The sequence below is a fragment of the Heptranchias perlo genome, chromosome 2, assembly GCF_035084215.1.
Source record: "Heptranchias perlo isolate sHepPer1 chromosome 2, sHepPer1.hap1, whole genome shotgun sequence".
Lineage (NCBI taxonomy): Eukaryota > Metazoa > Chordata > Chondrichthyes > Hexanchiformes > Hexanchidae > Heptranchias > Heptranchias perlo.
In genome coordinates, this window is record NC_090326.1 from 132,843,680 (window position 1) to 132,857,797 (window position 14,118).

Below are 14,118 nucleotides of genomic sequence, written 5' to 3' on the forward strand. Positions count from 1 at the left end.
TAAATTGGAGAATGTGGTGGGCTTTCTACATCATTTCCAGTACAATATGTTGTGGTTTTGGGGTAAGGTTGAAGTTCAGAGAGCCAGTCTACTCATGGAGATTGCCTTTCCGCTGTGAGCACAAGTTAAAAATGTATTGCCTGAAGTGTAACAAATAGCCTTCACAACTGAGGTAAGCAGTAGGCAGTTTATGAAGATAGGAACAGGTGCAGGCCACTCAGCCCCTTGAGCCTGCTCCGCCATTTGATAAGATCATGGCTGATCTGTGATCTAACTCCATATACTGCCTTTGGCCCATATCCACTAATACCTTTGGTTGCCAAAAAGCTATCAGATATAAAGTTAGCAATTGAGCTAGCATCAATTGTAGTTTGCAGAAGAGAGTTCCAAACTTCTACCACCCTGAGTGTGTAGAAATGTTTTCTAATCTCACTCCTGAAAGGTCTGGCTCTAATTTTTAGACTGTGCCCCCCCTACTCCTAGAATCCCCGGCCAGCAGAAATAGTTTCTCTCTATCCACCCTATCTGTTCCCCTTAATATCTTATAAACTTCGATCAGATCACCCCTTAATCTTCGAAACTCCAGAGAATACAACCCCAATTTGTGTAATCTCTCCTCGTAACTCAACCCCTTGAAGTCCGGGTACCCTTCTAGTAAACTTACGCTGCACTCCCTCCAAGGCCAATATGTCCTTCCGAAGGTGCGGTGCCCAGAACTGCTTACAGTACTCCAGGTGCGGTCCAACCAGGGTTTTGTATAGCTGCAGCATAACTTCTGCCCCCTTGTACTCTAGATATAAAGGCCAGCATTCCATTAGCCTTATTGAATATTTTCTGCACCTGTTCATGACACTTCAATGATCTATGCACCTGAACCCCTAAGTCCCTTTAGACATCCACTGTTTTTAAACTTTTTACCATTTAGAAAGTACCCTGTTCTATCCTTTTTTGACCCAAAGTGGATAACTTCACATTTGCCCATTCACCTAATCTATCAATATCCCTTTGTAATTTTATGTTTTCATCTACACTGCTTACAATGCCACCAATCTTTGTACCATCAGCAAACTTAGATATGAGACTTTCTATGCCTTCATCCAAGTCGTTAATAAATTGTGAATAATTGAGGCCCCAAGACAGATCCCTGCAGGACTCCACTAGTCACATCCTGCCAATGTGAGTACCTACCCATTATCCCTAATCTGTCGCCTTTCGCTCAGTCAACTTCCTAATCAAGTCTGTACTTTTCCCTCGATTCCATGGGCTTCTATCTTAGCTAACAGTCTCTTATGTGGGACCTTACCAAATGCCTTCTGGAAGTCGATATAAATAACATCCATTGACATTCTCCTGTCCACTACTTTAGTCACCTCTTCAAAAAAAATTCAATCAGGTTTGTCACAAATCCATGCTGGCTCTCCGATTAACTGAAAATTCTCACGGTGTTCAGTCACCCTATCCTTAATTATAGACTCCAGCATTTTCCCCACAACAGGCGTTCGGCTAACTGGTCTATAATTCCCTGGTTTCCCTCTCTCCTTTCTTAAAAAGCGGAGTGACACGTGCAATTTTCCAATCTGGAGGGACAGTTCCTGAATCTAGAGAACTTTGAAAGATTATAGTTAGAGCATCTGCAATGTGCTCACCTACTCCCTCTAAACCCTGGGATGGAAACCATCTGGTCCTGGGGATTTGTCACTCTTTCGTGCTATTATTTTCATTACTGTTGTTTTACTTATGTTAATTTTATCGAGTCCCTGTCCCCGATTCAATATTAGTTTTCTTGGGATTTAGGGCATGCTATCCTCTTTCTACTGTAAATACTGACGCAAAGTAATTGTTCAACATGTCCGCCATTTCCCCATTGTCAATGACAATATCCCCACTTTCAGATTTTATGGGGCCAACACTAGTCCTGACCACCCTCTTTTTCCGAATAAAACAGTAAAAGTTCTTCGTATTGGTTTTGATATCCCTTTCAAGTTTCTTTTCATACTCTTTTTGTAGCTCTTACTGTCTGTTTTGTGACCCTTTGCTGATTTTTGTATCTTTAATGAAGTTACTCACTGCTAAAGTTCTGCCAATTTGCAGCAACTCAGGTGCAAAGTGTAGATCAGGGGTCATGACCAAGAAACTGCATCCATCAAAGAACCCTGGTGCAAAAATCGGAACCCTCAATATATGGATCCGAGTAGGCTTCAACAACTTCTACCAGCACATAGCTTTTAAGAGAAAATGTCAATTACAGGGCAAGGCTGGCACACTGCAGCTTTGGTTATTTTGATGGAGATGTTAATACAATAACTATATTCTTCTATACCTGACATTTTGAATACTTTTTCTTCATGCTTAGCAGTCCCCAAGATATTCAACTCAATTTCTTCTCTACTGTATCTATTTTCACTTCAACCACATCAGGAAAACCTATAATTTTCCTGTTGACAGACTATTTCAAAATTAGATAAAATGCAATCCAGTTATTACCAATAATGTAAACACTAATTGATACAATTCCTGTAAACTGTTCAACAGTATAATGGATAGCCAAGTGGAGTAAGTTGTAAGAAATTTCTGCTCAATCCTAAAGATAATAACTCCAGAACCCAATCTTACAATTCTGACCAGTTACATTTTACATGCAACTCATCCACAGTCCCAACAGCACGAGCCATCATCCAAAAACTTCAATTGTTTTTTCAAATCAAGTCTTTTTAAAATGGAATTACATAAAGCATTAGCTGCTCTTGCTGGAAATGCTTTCCCTATATCTATGACTTAATTTCTTCTAATCTGGCTTTTCAATCTTTTCACAGAAAAGTTCTGACAGACAGGAGCCCTTGGATTGAAATGGATCCTACTCACTCATAAGCTCTATTTGCAAGGGGTCAATTTAAAATGATCAAGCTCAAGTACAGATGAAGAATTTTATTATAAAATAAAGAGAATATTAGATATGGAATGCTTTGCCACAGGGAATACTTGAGACAAAGACCATTATATCTTTTAAGGGAAGAATAGCTAAATTTTAGAAATAAGGGAAGATACAGAGCTGTGGCGAGAAAGCAGAGCAGTGGGCTTAGCTTTGAAATTCTCTAGGAAAAAAACTGGTACAGACAATGGGCCAAATGGCCTCCTTCTGTGCAGTAAACATCTAATGGTTCTATATAGAAGTTTTGGACTTCCCTTTGAGCTAACTGACAATTTTGAGGTTACGCAATTAGTGATCAGCCTTTTGCTGATTCACACATCAATGTTAATTGTGCTAGTTTCTCACAGTCAAATTCTATTAAGTGCTGGCATTTGTAATATTAGAAAAAAGTTGCCAATCTTTCAGTTTCCAATATCTTTAGCAGGTCATTTTGACTTCTTGTTTGTGGGGTGCAAAGCAATACTACAGGTATGAATGCAATACTATAATTTCCCGGCTATGAATCATTAGAATTAAAGCAAATGCTAACCTTTGCACAACACAAAAAAGATGAATAGTACCCTTCAATTAAAAACAGATCTGAGGCCTGACACCCCCAACTCAGTAAACAAGTGGTTCAATTATTTTCAAGTGGTTTATTTTTTTTTAATTTAAATTTAGAGGCTTGTTAACTGATGGGTGAACAACCTCTCACTGCAGGAGAAACTTCTCCTACAAGTACCGAAAGTGGAAAACATTTTCCAGAACACATCTGTGAATGACACCCTCTTGGCCAAGCATTCAATTGTTTGGATTCCTTCACATGAGGCACAGGAGTTCTTAATCTACATATTTGGAATTTCATGGCTGAATCCACAACAGGAAACTAAGAATGGTTTACAATGTAACCATCTGAATACAGTTCACACTGAGTAAAATCAGCTCAGTCCATTTCACGTTATATCTATGGAAATAGGTACAAGGAAAATCCAAACCTCAAAAAGGTAGACAGCTTCAAGTGCGAAGACTGAGCCATGATCTACAACTTCAGGAATAGGAAAAGGTAAAGCAACCTTTTTAGCCATTACTAAGAAGTCAATTACTCATTCACATTGTGCTGTTTAATTTATCATCTCCTTAAAGACAACTCCATTTTATGAGCTATTTTAACCAAAGATAATTTCCCTCCTCTCAATACAGATTGCTTGTCCGACACCCAGTCCCGGATGAGCTGCAAGTTTTTTTCCAGTGAAACAGAGAGAAGACCAAAGCCATAATTTTCCACCACGCCACAAACTCTGTACTCTTGACTATTCCATCCGCCTTCACAGCCACTGCCTCAGCTTGAAGCCGAATGTTTACAACCTCTGTGTCCTTTTTGACTGAGCTAAGTTTCCAACCCCATATCCCCTTCCTCAGCCCATTTGCTGCCAAAAAGCTCATCCACACCTGGTATCACCTCCTTTGGCTTGCTGTCAATTTTTGTTTTATGCTTCTGTGAAGCGCCGTGGGACATTTTTCTACGTTAAAGGTGCGACATAAATGCAAGTCGCTATAGTGTAATAATTTTCAGGTTTCATTGGATAATTCTCCTGGAAGAAAGCCCTAGTTTCCTTCAGACCTGAACGTGATAATGCAGCATTATTGGAGACCCAACAGAACACCCAGATAACTGACTGAATAGTAGTAGAAAAACAATACAGCAGATTTCACTCGATTACATAGAATATCTACACCTCCTTGGGTACAAAAATAATTTGGGAAAACATGACATACTGCTGACTCTTGGTAATACTAAACCAGAACCAATGTGAACAACCTAACATTTATAAGTGAAATTATGTCTAATCACTGTGGAAAGCTCCACATTTGTTTCTCCCCCCACCACCACCACATTGATTGCAATACCATTGTACAGGAAGAACTCAAAAGCTGCAGCCTGAGATACACCTCTCATTCCCTTTGAGTTCAAACTGGAATACAGGAATTCAAAAAGGTATCTTTAACTGTTGAACAAAGCTAGCTCACTTAAAATGATGTTTCCTGAACTTCAACTAGATACTAGACAAATTCATTTGCACTTCATTCCAGCACCTTTACCTTAAAGTAACTTCAGGACAAAGCAAGCAGCTTGCGTATTGTGGTTTCTATGCTTTACTATACTTGCATAACAAGAATGCCACAGTTTTTGAATACGAAAGGACTTCAATATTCTTCAGCGACTATGTCTATCCGAGCTATATTGCCTGCTGCAAAAAAAAGTTTTTTTGAAACGCGAACAGCAAAAAATTAAAAATACAAACTTAGATTTAAAAAAAGGGCAGATCGCCCTTTCCAACATATACTGTACATACCAGAAGGTTGTACACGGACTCACATTATAGTAAGTCAATACGAGGACCTAAGATTTTAACAAGCTTAAAAGTCTGAAGTATTTATCTTACAGTACTTCATCTTGAAAATTTTACCTTCACTCCATGACCGACATCATCCAACACGGTGTAGTCTATTGGCTTCCGAATGTATCTGACTGGTCGTTCAACACTGGCTGGTGCTATGATTTTGTGAGTTCTTGATGTGTTCTTGTTGGTAGTCAAAATACCTATCTCACGGCGAGCCACTTTTTCTTTATGGATGTCCACAGTCTAGTCAAAAAAAAGTAGTTAATTTAATTTTTCAGAATTTATATTCAAATAATGAATTCAGGCATGCTATGATGTTAAATCTGAACATTTTTCTCCTCTTCCTCCTCTCCACTTTCTTTTACTCTCTCCCTTCCAACTTGCAGAATAGCAATGATGTTAAACTGTTCAAGAAAAATTCTTTGCTTGTGTCGGCCTCATGCCATGACAGCTGAAGTTAAGAACTTGTCGAGATAGCTCAGTACCATTTAGAATATTTAACTCAGGGCTGCTGCAATACGTATGGAACATGTCAGTTTAGTTTTGACTGATTGTTGAGCTATGCGATCAAGAAACATGAACCCTAAAAGAGGAAATCATAGCAGTTTTTGGACATCCAGCAGTGCCCGATACAAAAAACCAAAATGGACAACTTTCTGGGATCATTTAAACCCAAATAAGCATATTTAATACTTTCACACGATGACACTTGGTTTCACTGCAAGTAACTGTGCAGTGGCCCAAGCTAATTTAGAAAAAAGCTTCAGTGCACATTTCAAAAAAAATCCAGTTAACATATGCTATAGGCCTAATATTTGCCAACAGTGGATAATAAATCTGCTCAATTCTGCAATTTCACTCTTGCTGTATGAATATTTGAAATACAAAAATAAATCTAATTTATACTAGCACATCAGAATTCTGGAAATGACCATCACAGTCCACTCCTGTTTATTAAAAGTATTATTTGCTCAATAAAGTTGAATTATCCAGTAGTATGAATTAAACAATTTTAATTAAACACCATTGGATTTTTTTTGCACAATTTCAATTCAAATTAACAGATAATTCAAATTAAGCAACTTCAAATCAAGAAGCATTAACAACTTGCTTAAGCAAGGAGCCAGAGCAACTTTTCCTATTTAATTCTAGCCCTGCATAAGAAAGTCTTCCTATTGTACCAATAGATGATCAAAGCAAATCTTTCAGCTCCAGATTTACTGCAAGACAGTGTTGGGTGGATGAAGGAAATGGAGACCAAATTTAGAAATCAATTTAAGCCACAGTCCACAATTTATCTCATTCAAAACTTATTCCACCCTGTACAAAGTTCTGCTCTACTATTCCCTATGTACCTTTCCCAATGCACTCATTTCAAAATCCTCATCCATAAATCCTTTGTCCCAACCTACTTTTACACATCCTCTAGACTGACATGCCAACCCATCGCCTCCATCCTTCAAGCCTGTGTTCCCTCACCATCCCATCTGCGATGTTGGAGCTTCAAACCATGTTGGCCCCCTATTTAAACCCTCTCCCTAAAATCCTCCATCATGCTACCTTGCCTCAAAGGCCTCCACAAAACTAGTCCATCTGTCACCTTTATTAAGTCTATAGTTCAGCATCCATGCTTGCGCTCCCTCAGTACTGCGCTGAAGTGCTGGATTATGGAGGAGAGAGTGAACCCATAACTTCGACTCAGGTGATTGTGCTACCTCTGAGCCAAGGCTGCCACTTAATGCCTGGTACAAATTTAACACTCAAATTACTATGGACATTTAATGACTGAGCAATGAAAATATCAGCAATTCTGATTCTATCGCTATAATTTCAGCCCCTAAACACCAGCAAAAGTCATGGAACTGTCAAAAACTGTCCTTGTCAAAAAAAAAATCTACACTTCACTGCAAGGTGATTGCTGACTAATATTTGAACAGTTCATTATGTTCAGTAGACAATTACCACAGGTTTACAGATTTTATTTTAGCTATTCTGTTGATCCATTAGAATAGGAACAAATCTCATTGAAATTAAAACAAATTGGTCAAACACTGCTCAGTCAGCAGATTCAAGAACAGGTGGTCTGACAGAATCAGTACTAAAGTTTCTCAGTGACAAATATCATGGATGAAGTTTTCACTGATTACTGTCAACTGTTATCAGCCACAGATAAACAGTGCAGGAAACAAGTTCTAGTTGTGTTTCTACAAAAACCTTCCTTCCCCACCCCACACAGCTGTTTCTACATGACAGGAAATTGCTCTATTTCAGGTGCGTGTAAAAATAACTTTGTACTGCATTAACTGATAATGTCCTTTACTGTGTACATAGGGTGTGGCACCAGTACCCTTGTGATATGTTACGACTGAAAAAATGAATCACTTTATTCAGGTCAACATCCAGTTCACTTCTGGGCACTGGATACACCAGCACAATACTTAAATACATCCCTGTCTAGTCCAGCGCTATTTTAAGTTCTCAAGTGTGTGTGTGTGTACATGAGAGTTTTCATTAATTTTAGTTTTGGAGGTATATTTAGGCAAAAAAAAAGTATGGCTATGCATACCTCACTTCTTAAAAAGTGATGTGGAGATGCCGGTGATGGACTGGGGTTGACAACTGTAAACAATTTTACAACACCAAGTTATAGTCCAACGATTTTATTTGAAAATCACAAGCTTTCGGAGGCTTCCTCCTTCCTCAGGTGAACGTCAAGAAATCCTCGAACCTTTCGCATTTATAAATCACAGAACAATACCTGGTGACTCAACACCAACAGCCAATCTCCAGACGCCATCCTACAACTCATCCGCTTCATCCTGGATCACAATGTCTTCACCTTCGATAACCAGTTCTTTACCCAAACACACAGAACAGCCGTGGGGACCAAATTCGCACCCCAATACGCCAACATTTTCATGCACAAGTTCGAGCAGGACTTCTTCACTGCACAGGACCTCCAACCAACGCTATACGCCAGATACATAGACGACATTTTCTTTCTATGGATTCACGGCGAAGAATCACTAAAGAGACTACACGATAACAAGTTCCATCCCACCATCAAGCTCACCATGGACGACCCCTCAGAATCAGTTTCTTTCTTGGACACACGAATCTCCATCAAAGACGGGCACCTCAGCACCTCACTCTACCGCAAGCCCACGGACAACCTCACGATGCTCCACTTTTCCAGCTTCCACCCTAACCACATCAAAGAGGCCATCCCCTATGGACAGGCCCTGCGAATGGACAGGCCCTGCGAATACACAGGGTCTGCTCAGACGAGGAGGAACACAATGGACACCTACAAACGCTGAAAGACGCCCTAGTAAGAACGGGATATGACGCTCGACTCATCGATCGACAGTTCCGACGGGCAACAGCGAAAAATCGCATAGACCTCCTCAGAAGACTAACACGGGACGCAACCAACAGAGTACCCTTCGTCGTCCAGTACTTCCCCGGAGCGGAGAAACTACGCCATGTTCTCTGCAGCCTTCAACATGTCATCAATGACGACGAACACCTCGCTATGGCCATCCCCACACCTCCATTACTCGCCTTTAAACAGCCACCCAACCTCAAACAGACCATCGTTCGCAGCAAATTACCCAGCTTTCAGGAGAACAGCGCCCACGACACCACACAACCCTGCCACGGTAACCTCTGCAAGACATGCCAGATCATCAACACAGATACCACCATCACACGAGAGGACACCACCCACCAGGTGCATGGTTCATACTCCTGTGACTCGGCCAACGTTGTCTACCTCATACGTTGCAGGAAAGGATGCCCCAGAGCATGGTACATTGGCGAGACCATGCAGACGCTGCGACAACGGATGAACGGACACCGCGCAACAATCGCCAGACAGGAGGGTTCCCTCCCAGTCGGGGAACACTTCAGCAGTCATGGACATTCAGCCACCGACCTTCGGGTAAGCGTTCTCCAAGGCGGCCTTCGAGACACACGACAACGCAAAATCGTCGAGCAGAAATTGATAGCCAAGTTCCGCACCCATGAGGACGGCCTCAACCGGGATCTTGGGTTCATGTCACGCTACACGTAACCCCACCAGCGAACAAAAGTTATCTGTTTTTAATATAACGGGTCATTTGCTGTCTTTCTCTTCCTTCCGGATGTTTTTGTGTTTCTGCGCCTCTCTTTTTTTTGGTTGTTTCTATATTCGGTGGCCCTGTAGGTAACACCTCTGTCTGAACACTTTGATTGCCTTGGCAACGGGCAATTGGAAAGACTATCTGTAATCACCAGGTAGTGTTCTGTGATTTATAAATGTGAAAGGTTCGAGGATTTCTTGACGTTCACCTGAGGAAGGAGGAAGCCTCCGAAAGCTTGTGATTTTCAAATAAAATCGTTGGACTATAACTTGGTGTTGTAAAATTGTTTACAACTTAAAAAGTTAGGCCAGGACAAAGGGTGCAATGAAATCAAAATGGCCAATTTCAAGTCTATATTTGTAACTTCCAGTTATGACAAAGGCTCTGCAGCAGTGACTTCACTTTACAGAAGTGTATATTGCCAGCATTTTTTGTTTTATTTCAGAGTTCCATTCTTTTATTTCTACGTTTGTAATTGTTCCTTTGTGGACAGAAAAAGCCATAGGTGCTATTGCAGCACATTTTAAAATAGAAAATGAAAGGCTGCCTCTTCAAATTTGTGAAATTTAATTTAAGTTGCACAGTTAAATGTCATCTTTGAGCCTTGCTTGACAGCAGACTTCCACTTTACCCCATGATATTACAGCTGCGGTTTCTACTCTTTCCTTCTTCCACCACCCATTTCAATTTACTGCTACCATGCTAAAAATATCAACTGCAAAACCTCAACACATGCTTCAAGACACAATTATACAACACAGAATATACTGCGCATTTAAGCTTGAAATTTCATAACCAGACCAAAAAAAAATCAACAATGAAACAACAACAGCCTCCGAAAGCTTGTGATTTTCAAATAAAACAGTTGGACTATAACCTGTTGTAAGATTCCTTACATTTGTCACTCACAAAGCACATCAATAGTCATTAACAATTTGGATCTGGACAATAGAATCATAGAAAGGTTACAGCACAGAAGGAATGGCCAATTTCAAGTCTATATTTGTAACTTCCAGTTATGACAAAGGCTCTGCAGCAGTGACTTCACTTTACAGAAATGTATATCTGAATAGACCCTTAATGATTTTGAATACCTCTATCAAATCTCCAAGGAGAACAACCCCTACTTATCCAGTCTATCCACGTAACTAAAGCCCCTCAACCCTGGAATCATTCTAGTAAATCTCTTCTGCACCCTCTCTATGGCCTTCACACCTTTCCTGAAGTGCAGTGCCCAGAACTGGACACAATACTCCAGTTGTGGCTATTACAGAGATGCGGTTGCAAGGTGACCAAGGTTGGGAGCTAAATATTCAGTGTTATTTAACATTTCAGAAGGATAGGAAAAAAGGTAAAGGTGTTGGGGTAGCTCTGTTAAAGGATGAAGCTGGTATAATAGTGAGAAATTATCTTGGCTTAGAAGATCAAGATGTTGAATCAATTTGGGTGGAGGTAAGAAACAGCAAGGGAAAGATATCACTGTAGTATATAGGTCCCCTAGCAGTAGCTACACTGTCGAGCAAAATATCAATCAGGATATAAAGGGGGTTTGTAAAAAAAAGGCAGTGCAATAATCATGGGTAGTTTTAACTTTCACATAGATTGGACAAATCAAATTGGCAGAAATAGCATTGAGAAGGAGTTCACTGAGTGTGCTCGGGACTGTTTCTTAGACAAATACGTCGGGGAACCAGCCAGCCAACAGGCCATTTTGGATCTAGTAATGGGTAATAAAACAGGATTAATGATCTCAAAGTAAAGGATTCCTTGGGAAGCAGTGATCATAACATGATGAGTTTCACATCCATTTTGAGAGCAAGGATCTTGGGTCTGAAACTACTGTATTATACTTAAATAAGGGCAATTACAAAGGAACGAGGGCAGAATTGGCTAAAGTCAATTGGGTAAACAGATTAGATGGTGTGATGGTGGATAAGCAATGGCAAACATTTAAAAAGATATTTTATGACGCGCAACAAAAACATATCCCTGTGAGGATGAAAGACTCCACAAAAAGGCTGAACCAACTATGGCTAACTAAGGAAGTCAAGAATGATATCAGGTTGAAAGAAAAAGCATACAACATGGCAAAGTTTACTGGTAAGCCCGAAGATTGAGAAAAAAATTTTTAGAAAGAAAATAAACTGAGAGTAAACTAGCAAGAAATATAAAAACTGACAGTAAAAGCTTCTACGACTATATAAAAATGAAGAGGTAGCTAAAGTAAACATTGGTCCCTTCGAGGATGAGACTGAGGAAATAATAATGGAAAACAAGGAAATGGCAGAGGAATTGAACAGATATGTCTGTCTTAGCGTCTTCTACTGTGAAGACAGATACAAACATACCAATAATCAAGGGGCAAAGAGGAGGGAGGAACTAAAAACAATCACTATCACTAGAGAAAACATACTAGGTAAACTAATGGGTCTAAAGGCTGACAAGTCCCCTGGACCTGATGGCTTCCATCCGAGGGTCTTAAAGGAAGTGGCTACAGAGATAGTGGATGCATTGGTTCTAATCTTCCAGAATTCACTAGATTCTGGAAAGGTCCCAGCGGATTGGAAAACCACAAACATATCACCCCTATTCAAGGAGGGAGTGAGACAGAAAGCAGGTAACTATAGACCAGTTAGCCGAACATCTGTCATTGGGAAAATGCTAGAATCCATTATTAAGGAAGTAGTAGCAGGACATTTGGAGACTCATAACACAATCAAGGAGAGTCAACATGGTTTTATGAAGGGGAAATCATGTCTGACATTTATTACAGTTCTTTGAGGAAGTAATGGCAGGGTGGATAAAGGAGAACCAATGTATGCAGTATATTTGGATTTCCAAAAGGCATTCAATAAGGTGCCACATAAAAGATTACTGCACAAGATAAGAGCTCATGGTGTTGGGGGTAATATTCTGGCATGGATAGAGGATTGGCGAACTAACAGAAAACAAAGTCGGGATAAAAGGGTCATTTTCAAAATGGCAATCTGTAACTAGTGGGGTGCGGCAGGGATCAATGCTGGGGCCTCAACTATTTACAATATATATCAATGACTTGGATGAAGGAACAGTGTCTTGTGGCCAAATTTGCTGATGACACAAAGATAGGTGGAAAAGCAAGTTGCAAGGAGGACAGTGTCTGCAAAGGTATATTGACAGGTTAAGCAAATGGGCAAAAATTTGGTAGAGGGAATAATATGGGAAAATGTGAAGTCATCCACTTTGGGAGGAAAATTTAAAAAATGATTTGAATGGAGAAATACTACAAAATGCTGCGGTAGAGGGATCCAGGTATCCTTGTACATAAACACAAAAAAAAAATCACAGCATCAGGTAAGCCGGAAGGCCAATGGAATTTTGGCCTTCATTTCTAGGGGGACAGAGTCTCAAAGCAGGGAATTCATTCTACAACTGTGCAGACTGCTGGCAAGACCACACCTGGTGTACTGAGTACAGTTCTGGTATCCTTATTTAAGGAAGGACATACTTGCATCGGAGGCAGTTCAGACAAGGTTCACTAGGTGGATTCCGGGTATGGAAGGGTTGTCTTATGAGGAAAGATTGAACAGGTTGGGTCTATACTCATTGGAGTTTAGAAGAATGAGAGGAGATCTTATTGAAACATACAAGATTCTGAGGGGACTCGATAGGGTGGTAGGGTAGATGCTGAGAGGATGTTACCCCTCATAGGGACATCTGAAACTAGGGAGCAGAGTCTCAGAATAAGTGGTCGCCCGTTTAAGACGGAAATGAGGAGGAATTTCTTCTCCCAGAGGGTCATGAATCTTTGGAATTCTATTCCCCAAAAACTGTGGAGGCTGAGGCATTGAATACATTCAAGGCTGGGTTGGACAAATTTTTGATTAGCAAGGGAGTCAAAGGCTATGGGGAAAAGGCAGGAAAGTGGAGTTTAGGTGAAAATCAGATCAGCCACAATCTCATTAAATGGCAGAGCAGGCTCGAAGGGCCAAATGGCCTACTCCTATCTCTTATGGTCTTATGGTTGTGGCCGAACCAGTATTTTATAAAGGTTCATCATGACTTTCATACTTTTGTACTCTGTGCCTCTATTTATAAAGCCCAGGATCCCCTATGCTTCAACCACTTTCTCAACCTGCCCTGCCACCCTCAACGATTTGTGTACATATACCCCCAGATCTGTGTTCTTCTACCACTTTTAGAGTTGTGCCCTCTAGTTTATATTGCCTCTCCTCGTTCTTCCTACCAACATGTATCACTTCGTATTTTTCTGCATTAAATTTCATCTGCCACGTGTCCGCCCATGCCACCAGCCTGTCTATATCCTCTTGAAATCTACCACTACCTTTCCTCACTGTTTACTTCCCTTCCAAGTTTTGTGTCATCTGCAAATTTTGAAATTGTGCCCTGTACACCCAAGTCCAAGTCATTAATATATCAAGAAAAGCAATGGTCCCAGCACTGACTCCTGGGGAACACCACTGTACACCTCCCTCCAGTCCGAAAAACAAATCAATCATTCACCATTACACTGTTATCTATCCCTTAGCCAATTCTGTATCCGTATTGCTACTGCCCCCTTTATTCCATGGGCTGCAATCTTGATAAGCCTACCGTGCAGCACTTCATCAAACGCCTTTTGAAAGTCCATACACACCACATCAACTGCATTGCCCTCATCTACCCTGTTACCTCTTCAAAAAAC

At 40.5% G+C, this 14,118-nt stretch overlaps 1 protein-coding gene across 9 annotated transcripts in view; it reads right to left on the minus strand.

Annotated features, from left to right (window-relative positions):
- abi1a (abl-interactor 1a) overlaps window positions 1-14,118 on the minus strand; it is a 134,170-nt gene that overhangs the window by 55,697 nt on the left and 64,355 nt on the right. For all 9 annotated transcript variants that reach the window (XM_068007146.1, XM_068007151.1, XM_068007149.1 and 6 more), the window contains exon 3: window positions 5,377-5,553. In XM_068007146.1, coding sequence (XP_067863247.1) covers window positions 5,377-5,553 — 177 coding nt within the window. The remainder of the gene's footprint in view (window positions 1-5,376; window positions 5,554-14,118) is intronic.